This window comes from Psammomys obesus, unplaced genomic scaffold (assembly GCF_907164565.1).
Source record: "Psammomys obesus unplaced genomic scaffold, mPsaObe1.curated_primary_1811, whole genome shotgun sequence".
NCBI lineage: Eukaryota > Metazoa > Chordata > Mammalia > Rodentia > Muridae > Psammomys > Psammomys obesus.
The window spans coordinates 3,474,082-3,490,810 of NW_026592710.1; the positions used below are offsets into that span (position 1 = coordinate 3,474,082).

Sequence of the window (16,729 nt, forward strand, 5' to 3'; positions counted from 1 at the left end):
GTTATTCTATTATCTCTTATTGTGAAATGATGAAATAATGACCACTTGTAGCTGACAGCTGGCTCGGCTGAGACAGTTATGCTTCGGGTCGCTGCTGCAGAGCCTTGCTGGGCCGTTGAGCCTGGCACTCTCTCACCCGAGTACTTACACCTGTGCACAACAGTTTTATGAACACTGCCCTCCTCCTCTTTCCAGCAGTGAAACAAACATTTAAATTCTCGTACAAAGCAGTAGGCATGGCCCAGCAGGGGTTCACCTAGAAACTACTCCACCTGAGAATGGAACCAGAGGAACAAGTCCAAGCAAAAAGAAAGCAAGCACAAGCATACCATGCCACTTAGACCCCTCCCTTCACTGCCACCAAGGTGGGAAAAACAAAACCAAAAACACCAAACACAGCTTTCCCATCCTCACAGTCCCGGCATCTCTCTTCAGAGAGCCAGCCTCTGTCGCAAACACACTGAAAGACAGTCCGAGTTCAGTCACATCAGCCTCGTTCCTGGCTGACATGAACCTACACCTGCTCTTTTCCAAACATCTTCTGTCCTTCTAGCACAAGAGCCATGCTAAAGACGTCATAGGGGACCTGGGAAACGCACAACCTTCCCCAGGTTCAAGGCTCAGGGGCTTTAGAAAGGGAAGGTTAGGCAACCACTCAAGGCTTTCGCTGCTCAGGAACAAAGAGCTGTGAGGAACTGAGGAAGCCAAAGCCTCCCAGGCTCGGCCCTGTCTGGAATACCTGTGCTAGGCGCAGCCCTGCCCACCCCAGCTTTCCAGCTTGCAAAAGGCTCAGCCAAAATTCCAGACAGCACACAGCCGAGTGGCCCCTGTAAACGGGCCTCCAAACCAGGGCAATCCAATTAACACAGCGCCATACATATTGGGAAGAAAACTCCAAGTGTCAACTGAAATGGCATGATTAAAGTCTGAGTCAAACCCATCAAATCCCTGCGAGGAAAGGCCGCCGGCAACAGAGGAGTGGCTGCCGCCACAGCACTGTCTCACGAGTGGCCAAGGCTCCTCCCTGATGGGGTAAAGATTAATAAGTCATGTGCGTTCCTGAGGCCTTCATCTTCAAACACGGACACCGTTTGCCTAGGGGCCAGGTTTCCGTTTCTTGCAGGCACTGACAGCACTGAAAACAGGTCTGACAATGTGTCTCTAAGAAGAAGCTGTAGCAGGCATCCCCTACTGACAGCCAAGTTGACCTGCCACCCGTGCTCAGAAGACCAGCAGAGAGCTGAGAAAAATTAAACCAGCGTCGTGCAAAGAAGAACTTCAAAACCCGCCATTAGCTGGGGGCAGGGGTGGGGTGGGGTGTGGGTGTAAGAGCGCTTGCTATGCTTGAGGACCTGGGTTCCCATCTCCAGCCCTAAGCAGGGAGTGGAAGAGCACGCCTGTAACCGCAGGCAGGGCCCGGGATGGTGGAGACAGAGGACCTGCGCTGGCCAGCCTGTTCAAGACAGTGACAGAGCAGGACAACCCCCTCCCCCGCTTATCCCTGTCGCAACAGACACACGCACACATATGTACACACATACATACACACACACACACACACACACACACACACACACAGGCCCACCCCGTAGCCACACAGCAAGAACAGCAACGAGCCCTTTACCCAAGACCTTCAGAAGAAAAATCCTCAAAGGCCTCCCACAGTCCCATCCACTGACTCAGCCTGGGTTGACGCTTCCTGGCCAGTGGCCATCAACACTGACCACCCCAAGCTGGGCCAACTCTACAAACCCTGCTCTCCCCTAGGACATTCACAGGCTCAGTTCCAAAGCTGGCAGCTTACCCAGCCAGGAAGGTGTCGAAGTGGTAGGGTCGCACCCACACCACCTCACCGAATACCCGAAAACCCACCCAGGCCCCGGTGTGAGTGGTTCTACGGCCGAGAAACGCAGATGTCTAGAGGGACAAGGTAAACTTGACCCTTGACTGGAAGGCTGCACAGGAGTTTGTCTGTCTGTACATCCGGCCCCCATGCAGCCTGGGATGCAGTACGGACTCATCATCTACCTAGTGAGCAGCCCTCTTCACGGGCACCTGCTGGAGACCACACGAATTACACTCGAGACGCAGATGAGTTCAAGGTCACAGAGCTGAGTGACCTTCCTGAAACCCAGGCTCTGGCCCACGTGCAAACCTCAACATATCAGGCCCTTCAGCTAGAGAGCAATTCCTTGGCTATCTTATACAAGCAGGTGACCAAAACCCGTCAGCCCAAAGCAAGAGCCACCACAGGGCAGAAGCAACCAGCTTGGAGCCCTCCCTGGTTCCCCAGAGCCTGGCACTTCACTCCCACACAGAGAAAACTGAACCTTGACAACAGCCAATGGCACTGCTTCTGTCAGGCCCCGCTTTATGTTGATTTTTGGAGTGGGTGCTTCTGACCAAGGAGGAACAGCCCTCCTCCTGAAGGCACACAGCAGCAGCTGAGCAGGGGCCGCCCTGTGGAAACAGCTCTCTCAGAGCTATGTGTGCACGATGCCTCACCCGCTGGTCAGCGCCCCTTCACTGCTCGGCAGCTCTCATTGCTCTGCTGAGTGAGAGCCATCAAGACTCCATTCTCACCACACTGATCTGAAAACGTCACCTGGCCACACTCTCCACCCCTGGGCTGGCTCATTCCGGGGGGAAAGAATCACCTCTGAAAGCACCTTAGTCATGTGTGTGTGGCCGCAGCCACTGACCAGCCAGTGATCGCCACCACAGCACACGCTGCCAAGGACCCACCCAGAGCATGCCAACACGTGCAGGCACACACCACAAAGAAGAAAGGGAACTTCCCTCGACTTAGCTGAACCACAATCCCCATGTTTGTGTTCTGGTGTCAGGAGACAGGAGGAAGTGGGCTGGCCTGGAGATGTGCCAAAGGCTGCCAGGCCAGCCTCAGTGTTGGGCCACCACTGGCCCAGCAATGCGCATAGCACCAAACTGGAAAGTGTCAGCAAGTCAAGGCCCACACATCACCCTCAGGACTCTCTGGCCACCACACATGGAGCCTGAACACTCCCCTCTTCCCCTCACAGCACACAGCCTCAACCAAAGGAAGACAAATCAAGACTGCTGCCTGGCCTGAGGTGGCTGAGCTGGCGTGGCTCCCACCAGCATGGCTAACAGAACCCAGGATCCTGGGCAAAGGTCTGTTCGGGCTCAGGACACCTGGCCACTAGGGGGCAGTGAAGTGTGAGTACATCCCATCTGTGTCTTTCTGGGTCTCAGTTACCTCCCTCAGGATGAATGGCTTTTCTAGTTCCAACCATTTGCCTGCAAAATTCATGATTTCCTTGTTTTTAGTAGCTAAGTAGTATTCCACTGTGTAAATGTGGCACAGTCTCTTCATCCATTCTTTGGTTGAGGGACATCTAGGTGGTTTCCAGATTCTCGCTATTATGAATAGAGCTCTTATGAACATAGCTGAGCAAGTGTTCTTGTTGTACGATGGAGCATCTTTTGGGTATACGCCCAGGAGTGGCATTGCTGGGTCACGAGTACAGCTAGTCCCAGTTTTCTCAGAAAGCGCCAGATTGATTTCCAGAGTGGTTGGACAAGTTTGCACTCCCACAAGCAATGGAGGAGTGTTCCCACACCTTCGACAGCATATGCTGTCTCTTGAGATGTTGAACTCAGCCATTCCGACTGGTGTGAAATGGAATATCAGAGTCGTTTTGATTTGCATTTCCCTGATGACTAAGAAAGTTGAGCATTTCTTTAAGTGCTTCTAGGTCATTCCTCTGTTGAGAACTTGCTGAGACTGAAGTATCAACCAAAGACCATGAATGAACTGGACCTAGGCCCCCTTGAAAATGCAGCTTAGGTCTCGTGTGGGCCCTCTTGGAAGGGAAGTGGGTACTGCATCGGACATAGACTCACTTGCCAGCTCTTTGATCACATTCCCCTGGTAGGACTGACTTGCCAGGCCACAGGGGAAGAGGACATATTCAGGCCTGGTACAACTTGATGAGCTGGGCCGGATGGGAAAGGGCGCACCCCTTTTCCTCTGAAAGGGGACGGAGAGAGGGTAGGGCTGGGAAGGGAGGAGGGATGGAGATACATCAAGGATGTAAAGTGAATTTTAAAAAATAAAGAAAAAATTGTTGTGGATATAAACATGTTTTTGTTTTAATCCCAGGTGTGCCATATGGGACTGATTCAGATTGTCCACAGCAGCAGGCTCTTTGCCTCATGCGGATTCTGAGAGGGGCTCTTTGCCAGCTGAAATTAGCTGAATTCTAAGGGCTTTGAGGGGTATAAATATGACAGCCCAAAGGAAGAAGGGGCAGTGGCTTGGAGGAGACGGAGGAGGACTGCTTGCTGCTTTGCTGGTTACCTGAACTTCTGGATTTCCTGAAAATGGATATTGGTATTGCCCCCAAAAGACTCCTGTGACCCTACTCAGCAGGAAGAAGTAACGAGGGCTATGTCCCCTTTTCCTTACAACCTTCTTTTTCCCCTACCTGGGGTTGGGGGGGTTGGAAGGGAGGTATAAGCTTTAAGGAACCCCCAAGTAGAGTAGTGCCTACAAAATATATAAAGGAAGGAAGGAAGGAAGGAAGGAAGGAAGGAAGGAAGGAAGGAAGGAAGGAAGGAAGGAAGGAAGGAAGGAAGATCTGAGTGTTTCTGAGCTTCTGGAACAACTGAAACCCAGGGTGACACAGTGGCCAACTCAAGACAAGGACAGAAGCAGTATCAGTCCCAAGAAGTGTCTGTCACAACCACTGGGTATTCTACAGGGGCCACCTCTCTGTTACCCTCAGGACTGGAAATGGAAGGCCCTGCTTCCACCCTGGCAATCTAGAGCCTGTGCTGGTCTGGGTCAGGATCACCAGCAGGAAACAGAACAGCAATAGGCTGCTCCAGCCCATCTCTAAATACAGAGCTAAAGCAAGGGCATAGTGGAGAGATGGAGGGGCTCTGTCAGGAACTCCCGAGGCTAAGTGTCTCTGTGCAGGCTTCAGAGAGGGTGCTGGCCTAGAACACGGCTATGTGCAGGGTCACCGCCCAGGATACCAAGGGCTGTGTATCCTGGGGGCCATGGGGAGAGGCTCCATTCTCCATGTTCCTGCTTCCTCCCTTTTAAAATGAGCACTCAAGACTGCTGGCCTCCACAGGACAAGGATGAGCGAAGCCTTCAGAAGCCCCTCTGAGCAGGCATGTTATCATGGCCACCACCATTGTCATTCATCACAGAAACTTGTCACAACCTGAGGTCTCCCTGGGCCCCTGCACACAGGAGGAAGAGAAAACCAAAACATTCCATCCATCTTTACAGGGGCTACCACCAAAGGCAGCGGGGGGGGGGGGCTGCACCATGCCCCATCCGCTGTACCACCACCAAGAGACAGAGAACTCTTCCAGGGTGCCAAAGGCACAGGGCCTCTCACTGCCTGTGCTGAGCCAGCCCTCACAGGGCCTCCCACTCACTGCCTGTGCTGAGCCGGTCCTCACAGGGCCACACAGAGCCATGTACAAGATTTACAGTGTGGACTCCTGTCATCACTGACACGGCCTGGCAGACCTTTCCAGGGTATTTGCATAAGCCACCTGATAACAACCTGTCAGACACTTTCAGCTCCCATGACACAGATTTTGCCAAGGCTTTGTTTAATCTTCTGACCTCTGAGGCCATTATCTCCCTCAGCTACTTGTGTTAAGTCTGTGCTGCCTCAGAAGGAGCCATGCCAAGCCACACGGAATCACACAGCTGGGTGACGGCCAAGGTCAGAGAGCAACATATTCACAGCCAACCTGAGGCTCGGCACTGGCTGTGGCAAAAGTAGCCACAGCATAAGAGGAGCCTTAGAGAATAAGCGACCTGAGTAACAACTTAAAACCGCCACGCTCACCTCCACCATTGACCATGGTACCTGCTGTCACAATGCCAGGCTTCCTGAGCCTCACTCAGTTCACCTGCCAAAGAGGAGACAGCTTGGAGCCAGCAAAAGCTGTCACCTGCAGACCTGGGCAGGCTCCTCCTCCTCTCCCCTGAAGGTCAAGTATGAAAAGCAGACAGCATGGGAAAGGCCTCTGTGGCCTCTCCAACTCTTTTTTTTTTTAAATAAATATATTTTTATTTATAATTTATTTGTTTATTCACTTTAGATCCCATTTGTAGACCTCTCCCTCCTCTCCTCCTGGTGCCACCCTCCCTCCCTCTCTTCCCATCCTCCCTCCCCTGTTCCTCAGAGACGGGAAGCTACCCTACCCACCCAACCCAGCTCATCAATAGCAAACAGGACTGAGTGTGTGTCCTCCTCCCCTGTACCTGGCGAGACAGCCCCACCGAAGGAAAGTGATGAATAAGCAGGTAACAGAAAATCCACGAGAGACAGCCCCCCCACCCACTCCCCTTACTAGGGCACCCACATGAAGCCTGAGCTGCCCATGGGCTACAACAGTGTAGAGGGCTAGGTCCAGTCCATGCATGGTCCTTGGTTGATGATTGAGTCTCCACCAGCCCCTCTGGGCCCTAGTTAGTTGGTTCTATTGGTCTTTTGTGGAGCTCCTGTCACGTCCTGGTCCTTCTATCCTTCCCCCACTTTTCACAAGACTCTCTAAGCTTCGCCCAATGTTTGGCTGTGAGGCTCGGCATCTGTTTCGATCCACTGCTGGGTGGGGGCCCTCAGAGGACAGCTATGCTAGACTCCTGTCTGCAAGCATAGCAGAATATCGTTAATAATGTCAGGGGTTGGCCTTCTCCCATGGGTTGGGTCTCAGGCTGGGGCTCAACCTCTGCTCCATCTTTGTCCCTGCATACCTCGTAGGCAAGGTAAATTTAGGGTCAAAGTTTTTGTGGGTCAGCTGGTTTTCTCCTCCCTCCACTAGTCACTGATCCTACATCTAACAAAGGGCTAATATCCAAAATATATAAAGAACTCAAGAAATTAAACACCAACAAACCAAATAATCCAATTAAAAATGAGTTACAGAGCTAAACAGATAATTCTCAACAGAGGAATCTCGAATGGACGAGAAGCACTTAAAGAAATGTTCAGTATCCTTAGACATCAGGAAAATGCAAATCAAAGCGACTCTGCATCTTACACCGATCAGAATGGCTAAGATCAAAAACTCAAATGACAGCACATGCTGGTGAAGATGTGGAGAAAGGGGAACCCTCCTCCATTGCTGGTGGGAGTGCAAACTTGGAAATCAATCTGGGGGCGCTTTCTCAAAAATTTGGGAAGAGCTCTACCTCAAGACCCAGCTATACCACTCCTGGGCATATACCCAAAAGATGCTCTACCATACCACAAAGACACTTGCTCAACTATGCTCACAGCAGCTTTATTTGTAATAGCTAGAATCTGGAAACAACCTAGATGTCCCTCAAGAGAGGTATAGCTAAAGAAACTATTTCACATTTACAAAATGGAATACTACTCAGCTATTAAAAACAAGTAAATCATGGAGTTTTCAGGTAAATGGATAGAACTGGAAAAGGCCATCCTGAGCGAGGTAATCCAGACCCAGAAAGACACACATGGTATGTACTCACTCATAAGTGGATTTTAGCCAGACTGTATAGGATAAACATACTATAATTCACAGACCCAAAGAAGATAAGTAACAAGGAAGACCCAAGGGAGGATGCTTAAATCTCACTCAGAGGGGAAACAGAATAGACAGCAGATGTGGCTGTAGAGAGGGAATAGGTAGGAGAGGGAACACTAAGAGGAATGAGGGTGGAGACCAGACCTGGGAAGAGCGGGGTGGGAGGACAGAGGGCCTCTTCGGCTTCACTAGGAATGACTATTGGACACAGCCATCCACCCACCTTGCCAGCACCACAGCAGCCCCAGCTCCCCTCACCCCTGCCCTGCCTTGCCACTCATCCAGTGCCCGTTCCCCGCTCATCCCCTCAGTCCTGGCTTCTGACAGGCCCTGCCTGGAGCAGGTCCCCAGTCCTTCTGAGTCTCCTTAGAACCCTTCACAGCGCATGGCCTGTGCTGCTTTCTGTGTCACTCCAGTGGAATGGAAGCGGGCTCTCCCTGGCACCTCCCGGGGAGCCAGCGTGAGCTGACAGCAGCCAAGGGGCTTCCTAGGGAACTCGGACCCAACTGGTGCCATGCTACTGCCAAGCCTGCGGGCAGAACCATCAGTCTGAGTCCATGCTCTGCCACCTTCCACACAGAAAGCCACTCTCCTGAGCCTTAGCTTCCCCACCTGTGATGGTCGCTCTTAACTGTTGTTTTGCTAAAACGAGAAGCACCTAGATTGGAAAGCGCAGCTCTGGGTGGTCTGTGAGGGGCTGACCACAGGGAGATGACCCACTGGGAACGTAGGTGATGCTGCACCACAGACTGAAAGTCCCAATGGAAAAGGACAAGGAGAGTAAGCACACGAGGATAAGCACTCTATCTCCGCTTCCTTTCACCACCATGGGAGGAGAGACGTTGCCGCATGCCCCTGCCATGACGCCCTGCCTTACCACAGAACCAGAATCAGCAAAGCCAAGATGTGTGAACTGAGAGTACCAAGTGGGTCCTCCTGCCATTGTCCCCCAGCTACTTTTGTAATGGATTTGGAAGCTCATACACCATTGGATGAGACAGCAACTTCACTGGTCCGATCCCAGAGGCTTCCTGAGGACCAAGGGATCCCCATATCCCTGCACACCCTGAGGAGCACATCCACTTGGCTGGGTGTCTGTCTCCTACACAGAGGCTGTTTAAAAACAGAGCATCCCACCACGAAGACAAGCTTTGCACCAGTGGCCCTGCTGCTCCAGGCCACCCCCGCACGCAGGTCTGGTGTGCAAAGGCCCCATCGCCTGCAGGTGACGGAACCCAGCACACCGGTACCCTACCATAAAGCAGCCCTGCCTGCTGTCATCAGAGCTCACCTCACTGAAGACAATCCGAGGTGGCTGCCTGGAGAGCTGATAGGTGGGCTTCACCGTGGTTCTCCACGTCCTCCCAAAGAAGTGTCTGTAGGTGACATCGAAGAGAGACACCCGCAGATGGCATTCAAACTCCGACCACATGTCGAGGATTCCCTAAGAGGCATCAGAGAAGAAGCCCTGAAGAGCTGCACGGAGCCACCACAGGAGACCTCGGGAGGACACTGGGCCTTAGCACCCCCACATTCAGCCACAGCAACTGGTCTTGCTGGAGTTTGAAATCGGGATGCTCAGCCTGGCCTGGCCAATGGGAAGCCTGCAATGCCCTCAGGTGACAGACTTAACACAGCCCAGGGCTTTAGGGCACCGGAGGCCAGGTCATGTCTGCCAGATACAGGCCTGAGGCTACAGCCATTCTGTTAGCAGATGGAACCATCTTGGTGCAGCACCAAGCCTGGCTTCCGGCGCCTTTGTTACGGCCTAAAACCACAGTTCTTAGGTGAGAGTACTCTGCCTTTCTCTTGTTCATTCATTCAACAACCTTCATTTGCTATCTGTTCTGTTTCTGCTCTGTGCCAGGCACAGTTCTAGGCACCAGAACAAAGAAGAAAATGCCTAAGGGTCTCCGTGAAGGAAAACTTAGACAGGCCAGTCAGGAAAGGGGCTCCCAGAAAATGCATCTGGGCTGAGAACTAAGAGGAACACAGGCCACGGGGGTGTGAGGACAGGGAGCGGGCAGAGGGCACAGCATGATGCTAGGCCCTGAGGCAAGAGAGCTGAGATTCTCAGGGAATAGAGAGGGATGTCCTGTTTTCCCCTAGGTTACTGTAGTCTCGTTTTACGTGTCCTTGAACCTCTGGCATCTGGAGACTCCCTGACAAGAGATGTCCCACACCCTCCCACACAGGCTAATTCTCAAAGATGACCACTGGTCATCCGTGGTGGCTCAGCCTGAGTTAGTTCTTCATTTCCCTGTGGAGTCTTCTTTGACCCAGAGGTGATTTTACAGTGTGCTAATTTCCAGCTATTTGAGTATTTTCTAGGTTTACTGTGATGGGTTTACAGTTCGACACCGCAGCAAGTCAGAAAACACACTCGCTGTGATTTTCCCAGACATGCCACACCGGGGGTCAACACTCACAGGCACAATGCGCAGGAGGGCCTTGGGGCCCATGCTCTTCCCTCCCTCATCTGCCCATGTCCTTTTGGATTCCTGGTCTTAACTGTGGTACAACATGGAGGCCTGTGTGTCCTGGCCTGTGGGTGACTGGGGTGCTGGAACGGGTGCACTCAGCCCTGGGAACTGCAGTGGCCCCTGTGTGGCATGTCTTTTACCTTACCCCTGGCACATCCCTGCACCCTGAACTCTATCAGACACTTCCTGGTGTGGACACACGCTTCCCTGTGCAGACAGGGTTCACCTTCTCCCGCTGACTTCTAATTTACCTGTGCCCTTATGTTTAAATACTATGCTATCAACAGTGCAAAAATGTGGCCTTAAATGTTAATTTTGGGGGGTCTCTCTGCAGCCTTGGCTGTCCTGGGTTCACTTGGTAGAACAGGCTGGCCTTGAACTCACAGCAATCCACCTGCCTCTGCCTCCCTGAGCACTGGGATTACAGGCGTGCACCACCACACCCGGGCTTAAATGTTAACTTTTGACCTGACTTTTAATCAGGAATACCATATACAGGAATTATTCTATACATAATGCATACATTAAAAATAATGCAAATACAGTCAGGCATGATGGCTTAAAGTCTGTAATCCCTCAAATTAAATACTCACGAGGTTGAGGCAGAAGGATCTTAAATCTGAGGTTAGCCTAGGCCACATAGTGAGGTCTTGTCTCAAAAAAGAATGAGAACTGGGCACAGTAGTATGCACCTTTAATCTGCACTATGTGCTCAAGGCCAGCCTGGTTCACAGAGCAACAGGCCAGTTGGGGCTACAGAGCAAGACTCCGTCTCAAAACAAAATAAAACTTCCTCATGTAATTTGAACAATCTTCACACATGTTGTTTCTAAAATCGTTTTTTAAGCAAGGTACAGAACAAATATGTGGGGGGGGGGGGTGTTTGTACGTGTGTGTGTGTGTAATCATTTACACTTAAAAGAGGAAAATGGGCCAGGTAGAGTGGAACACATCTATGTCTCAACACTCAAGAACCTGAGGCAAGAGATCAGGTGTTCTGAGGCCATTCTGGGCTACACAGTGAGACCCTGTCTCAGTAATAGTAACAGGAGCCAGGGGCTCAGCGGGGAAGAGCACCACTGCTCTTGCAGAGGCCCGGCTCCTGCACCAGACCACTCCTGACTGATCCCTCTGCTTCCTCTGCTTGCCTCCAGAGGCTCTGTACACAAATGGTACACATAAACTCCTACAGACACAGATACACACAGATAAGTAAAAGAATCCTTAATAATACTGAATACATAATAAATACACACAGGCATATTTACTGTGGTTTGGAGTTTAGGGAGGGTTGTACGAAAGGCAGATGATCTTGGCGGCATCCCCAATAGGACACCACTGTCCTTGTTGCTGTCTTTGTGTTCCTTGAAAATGTCAAACTCTGTACATTACAAAAACAAGGGGGGAGTGAGGGAACCTTTCCTTCATGAACCTTCTGAGAGAGAGGGCTGTCAAAGGCATTGTGAGCTCCCTGATAGGACATCCAGAGCCAGCCCAGGTAAGCAGCAGTCCAGAGAAAGAGGTGGCCCCAAGCAGCTGGCTTCCCTCTTGCAGGTTCTGCTCGGCTTCTGTAAAATGAGGGTGATCCTGGCGCCAACTCACAGGGCCGAGGCTGAGTGATGAGCATGAGTGGAATGCTAAGAGGACAGCTGACACCGTGGTACCTAAGCCGTGGCAAACACCAGGAGGCACTCCATCAGAGGGCTTGTAACTGCACATTGCTGATGGCTAGTAACTGAATGTGTGTGAACCTAACATCAGGAGCAGACAACAGGCTTGCCAACCCGTATTTCCTCTAAGAAACACTGCACATTCAATGGCAGGGTCGGCTCCTTCTTGGGCATTCCTGGAGGACAATGAGCTTCAGAAGGGCATAGACCACACAGAACACCCTTTGAGTAGCAGTGACTCACACTAGCTCACAAGAGGCTGCCTGGAAAGGAACCCGGATGGGTACAGAGAGGTAGGCATAGGCCTTAGGCTTGCAGACATCCAAGCACAAGGGCTTCCACAGTCCATGGGCAAAGCTGCCAAGGTACCCAGAGCAGTACTCTCCCAATCTCAGACTGAAGCAGGGCCATATAGGGCCACACAAGGCCACACAGGGCCACACAGGGCACGCAAGGCCTAACAAGGCCACACAGGCCACATAGGACACAAAGGTACTGACCAAGTGGCCAAATCCCATGTTCTCTGTCATACAAGTACTGTCAAGCCTAAGGTACCAGTACAGTGATGAGACTCGGGAGATAAGTGAAAATCAATGTTAATTGGAAGCCTCATCGCAGACATCATCATTTGACAACCAACAGAAATCTCTTTACCTGCTTAAGGAGTGGTCCATCAAGCCACTTGAGGACACACTGGAATGCTATGGACTCCTTCCCAAGCTGGCGTGCCCTCTGCGGATGGGGAGGGACGAGTGTGTTTTGGGTGAAGGCCTTCTGCCACTCATCCATGCTGCCCGTCCAGCCTCACTTGGGCCTCCAGGACTCCCTGCAACATCTGTAGCAAAACGAAGGCAACAATTATCAGCCCAGTGCTCACTGACTCTGAAAGTTTCCCGGAGGAGCCCCCAACCCCAACCCATTCCCGCAAACCCCAGTGTGGCTGCCACATTCCTGACCTGAACCAATGCTGCAAAGGAAATATGCCAGAGGGACACCATCACCCTGGGCTCAGAGGCTGGTTTAAGAATGGGGATATGCAGAGCTACTTTGAACAGCTGTACAAGGACACCAGAAGTGATGGCGAGTGAAGCCCAATCCCTAAAACATTCAGAGAGTGTGAGCGAACGGGAACCAATGAGGTGCCAGCCTCAGCCTCTACTGGTCTGCCTAAAAGGAAATGTGGACTTGGGGACTGATTGCCAAAGGCAACTGGCAGTTACCTTGAGACATACATGGGAAAAAAAGGGCAGAAAAAAAAGGGCTGGGCTACGTGGCAAGGTGTCTTGTTGCCAGAGTCAGCATTACCAACTTCCTGTGACCTTGCCCACAGGGTGTCATCCAACCCTGTGCAGCCAGACGGGGTCACCACGCCGAGGAGGCGATAGGAGTCCAATGCTAGGTCCCAGAATGGCAAGCGGGAGAAGGGCAGTAGCTGCAGCCTCCAAGAGCAGCCCACCAACACCACCACTGCTCTCTGTGTCTCTACCCTGGTGACATCTGTCAGGTGGGCCACAAGCCACAGCGGCAGCCCTGAAAGCCCCGAGCGTCACCACATAGTACAAACAGCAGCTTCATCAGAAAAGGTCCTTGGCAGAGGCAGGGACACTATTAATTTCACTACATCTGTACAGCTGGGTACAAACTACGAGACTGGGATGAAAAACACGGCATGAAGTACTACCATGCCCGCTGAAAGCCACAGGCCACTGGGCACCCCAGGGGAACGCCTGCTACGGCTGCTGCCCGCCCAGCCTGCATTTCTGCTGACACTACTTCAATGAAGGAATGACGGTGAGACAACCTCAGCTTCGAATGACACTTTCCCAAAAAGAAAGAGAGTAAGTCGCTTTGAAGAAAATGAGTAAAACTAAGGAGTTTTCTTTTTTTTAACTTTTACTGGCTTCTTTGTGAAAAATCTTCTCATGCACTCCAGACCCACTCATCTCCCCATCCCTCCATATCTGCCCTCCACCCTTGCAACCTCCACTAATAAAGGAAACAAAATAAACAAAAGCTATCTCCCCATAGAAGCTGTGGTTTGTCACACAGTAGTATATACCCTTTTGTCCAAACAGCTTCACTTGCAAATGGTCATTGCAATGAGTCATTGGTCTGGTTCGAGACCTCTGGCTTCCGCCACACTTTCAATACCGGATCCTCACAGGGACTATGCTCAGATACCCTGTTGCTGCCTTGTGTCATGGAGATTCTGCAGCTTTGGTTCTGCGGGACCTACCCCTTCATGTGCTCCAGCTCTCCAGCATTTCCATGGTGAGGGGCAGGGCCAGCTCACCCATGCCCCACTCCATCAGGGCCAGCTCTAGTATGCTTCCCAGGAAAGGTGCCAGAAGAGGGGGTGCTCTCCCCAGTGCTGTGGCCAGTAAAGGGCGGGGCCAGCTCTCCCAACATGCCCAGGTGAGGAGCAGGGCTAGTTCTGCTCTGCTCTGGTATATCCCATGGCTCCAGGTGACAGCCCAGACCAGAACTGTCCCAATCGCCTTTGGTAATAACATGGGCCACAAACATGGACACCGACTTCTGCTTCTCCAGGGCCACGGACCTAGACATGGCCCTCAGCGGACTGGGGACTTCACTATGGCCTCAGGTGGCAGCACAGGTTATTCACACAGACCATTCCTCATCACCCTTGCATCTCCAGTTCCACCCTTGCGCTATTTCCAAAGTGCGCAAACTGGTCTGCTTCTCTTTCTCTCCCATCTCCCCCTCACATAGTTGCTCATGGCAGTGGCACCCATGCCAGCAATGACTACTTCTTTTGAAAGGAAAGGATGGTTAAGTATTTGAACAACCTAAATATTCCAAAGGAAATAAATCCCTGGACAAAGTTAAGCACAGCACAGAAAAACTGTAAATCGACATCGAATCATCCAGCCTCGTGGCTGAGCCACCACAAACAGCTGCAGAGACCAGCAAATAGGCCACTGATGAGAAGCAAACAGCACGACGTGTCAGCTCAGCTGTGGGCTCCACTCCACAGGCACGGCTCTTCTTCCTGGGCTCGGAGGCAGCTCTGGGAGTCGCACTGACTCACACAGTGGTCAGCTCTCTCAAAGGAAGAAGGCACAGGCCCACCAGCACTTGCATTTGGTACTCGCTCTGTTGATGGACAGTGTGAGTCACCACTTCCCAAGGAGCAAGGACAGCAGGCGTCTCTCTTCACGGAGCACAAACCATGTGGCTTCCCTCCCTGCGCCATCTCGCCGCCATTTACTTACTCACTCTCCCCCGAGGGTGCAGGCTCAGCACTGCCCAACGCATCCCAAACCAGCGAGTTTTCAAAGATTTGAGTTGGAAACACCTGTATCCTCTGCATCCAACCCGACTGCGTCATATTTCAGGAGCAGGACAGCGACAGGATGGGAGCCATCCTCGGAGAGTATGTGCTTACATGTGTAGATATGTGTTAGATCTATGAAACTCAGAGTGCCAGAACATCTGAGGTAACCAGAAACCAGTGACCATAACAGTTCAAAGCCCTGTCACAACAAAAGATCCTGAGGAAGAAGCTAGTGTGTAAGAAGTCAGTTGGTGAGCCGGGACTCCACCTTAAAACAGCCTGTGAGAAACTGACCACACAGGGCTTGCCTGGCGAGCACATGCCCCGTGTTTCACCCCCAGCACCAGGCATGGCAGCACACACCTATAATACCAGCCACTGGGAGACCGCAGGAGGATTAGGACAGGTTCAGGCCTGCCTGGTCTACACAGCCAGTCCAAGCTAACCAGACCTATAGAGAGAGACCCTGTCTCAAACCAGAAACACCGATGCTGGGAGGGGAGGGTAACATCCGAGAGCACACGCCTTGGCCGCCCCTTACCCGGCGGGGGCTGGATTTCCTATAAGGGCTTCAGCCAAGCAAGACAGCAGAGGAAGTAGACGCAAAAGCACAGAGAACAAACTGTCTTCTCCTAAGCCAGTGAAGACATTGGCACGAGCACAAGGCGATTTGAAAGGTTTTCTTGTGTTCATGCAATCAGGATTGCTGCTGCCATTTTAAAAATATCTAGTGTCTTGATGCTTCTGGGTTCTGACTTCTCATGCAGTGGACACGGACAGACAGAAATCACAGACACTAAAGTCTGCCAGGGTCCTCATGAACTCTAAGGGGTCACTCCTCCACGCCCACAGAGTGCATGAGGAAAGAAAAGGACAAGACTGTCAGTCTCCCCACTCAGCCCTACCTCAGGCTTCCTGGCTATGTCCTAGCCTCCCCTGGGACACACCTACAAACCAGGCACCCCTCAGTCATCTGAAGCCACCCATCTCCGTGTGGATGTGCCAGGCTACCAGGATGACCTGCCACCCCTGTTCTTTGTAAAAGGACCCATTCCATGCATGAGGAGGGCCACCTCCAATCCAGTCAGAGGGAACCAGGTGATTCCCCACTATTCCCCCCTATAGTCGAAGTTTCCCCAGGGAGACTCAGCCTGGACTGGCATTCCTGCACAGCTAGAAGCTGCCGGAGACTAGCCCAGAATCCCAAGAGACACTCAGGTACCACAGGGAAATCCAGAGACTATCCTGCTCCTCCCTGAGTCCAATTTCCTGGCAAGCTGACTAACAGTCTCCAACACTCTCATCCCAATCCCGGGAGCCTGGGAACACTTTTCACATCAAACAAGATTTTGCACAGGATGGTGAAGGCTGTGCTGGGCCATCCAGAGAGTCTGGTGTATGCACAGGTACCTGAGAGAGATAGGCAAAAGGCTTGGAAATAACAGAGGACAACAGCACAGGCCACGGACTCCAGAGGAAAGAGAAGCCAGTTATCACAGGATGTAGGTGCCTCCATGAGCTAGAAATGACATCCTCAGCTGGTAGCCCCAGAGGGTCTGCCCTGCCCACACCTTGACCTCAGGAAGACAGACTCTGCATGTCTGAGAGTAAGAACTGGATGAGAATCAATGTTGGTCAGCAACAAACATTGTTGGCATCTGGTGACATCCCATTGTGGCATGGGAAGATCACAGAGTTGCTCACTAGTGAAA

At 51.9% G+C, this 16,729-nt stretch overlaps 1 protein-coding gene across 4 annotated transcripts in view; it reads right to left on the minus strand.

Moving 5' to 3' along the window:
- The window catches only part of Nphp4 (nephrocystin 4), a 115,429-nt gene that overhangs the window by 95,249 nt on the left and 3,451 nt on the right, over positions 1-16,729 (minus strand). For all 4 annotated transcript variants that reach the window (XM_055615152.1, XM_055615153.1, XM_055615154.1 and 1 more), the window contains exons 2-3: positions 12,374-12,554; positions 8,858-9,010 (exon numbers count right to left, since the gene is read on the minus strand). In XM_055615152.1, coding sequence (XP_055471127.1) covers positions 8,858-9,010; positions 12,374-12,508 — 288 coding nt within the window. In that variant the 5' untranslated portion in view covers positions 12,509-12,554. The remainder of the gene's footprint in view (positions 1-8,857; positions 9,011-12,373; positions 12,555-16,729) is intronic.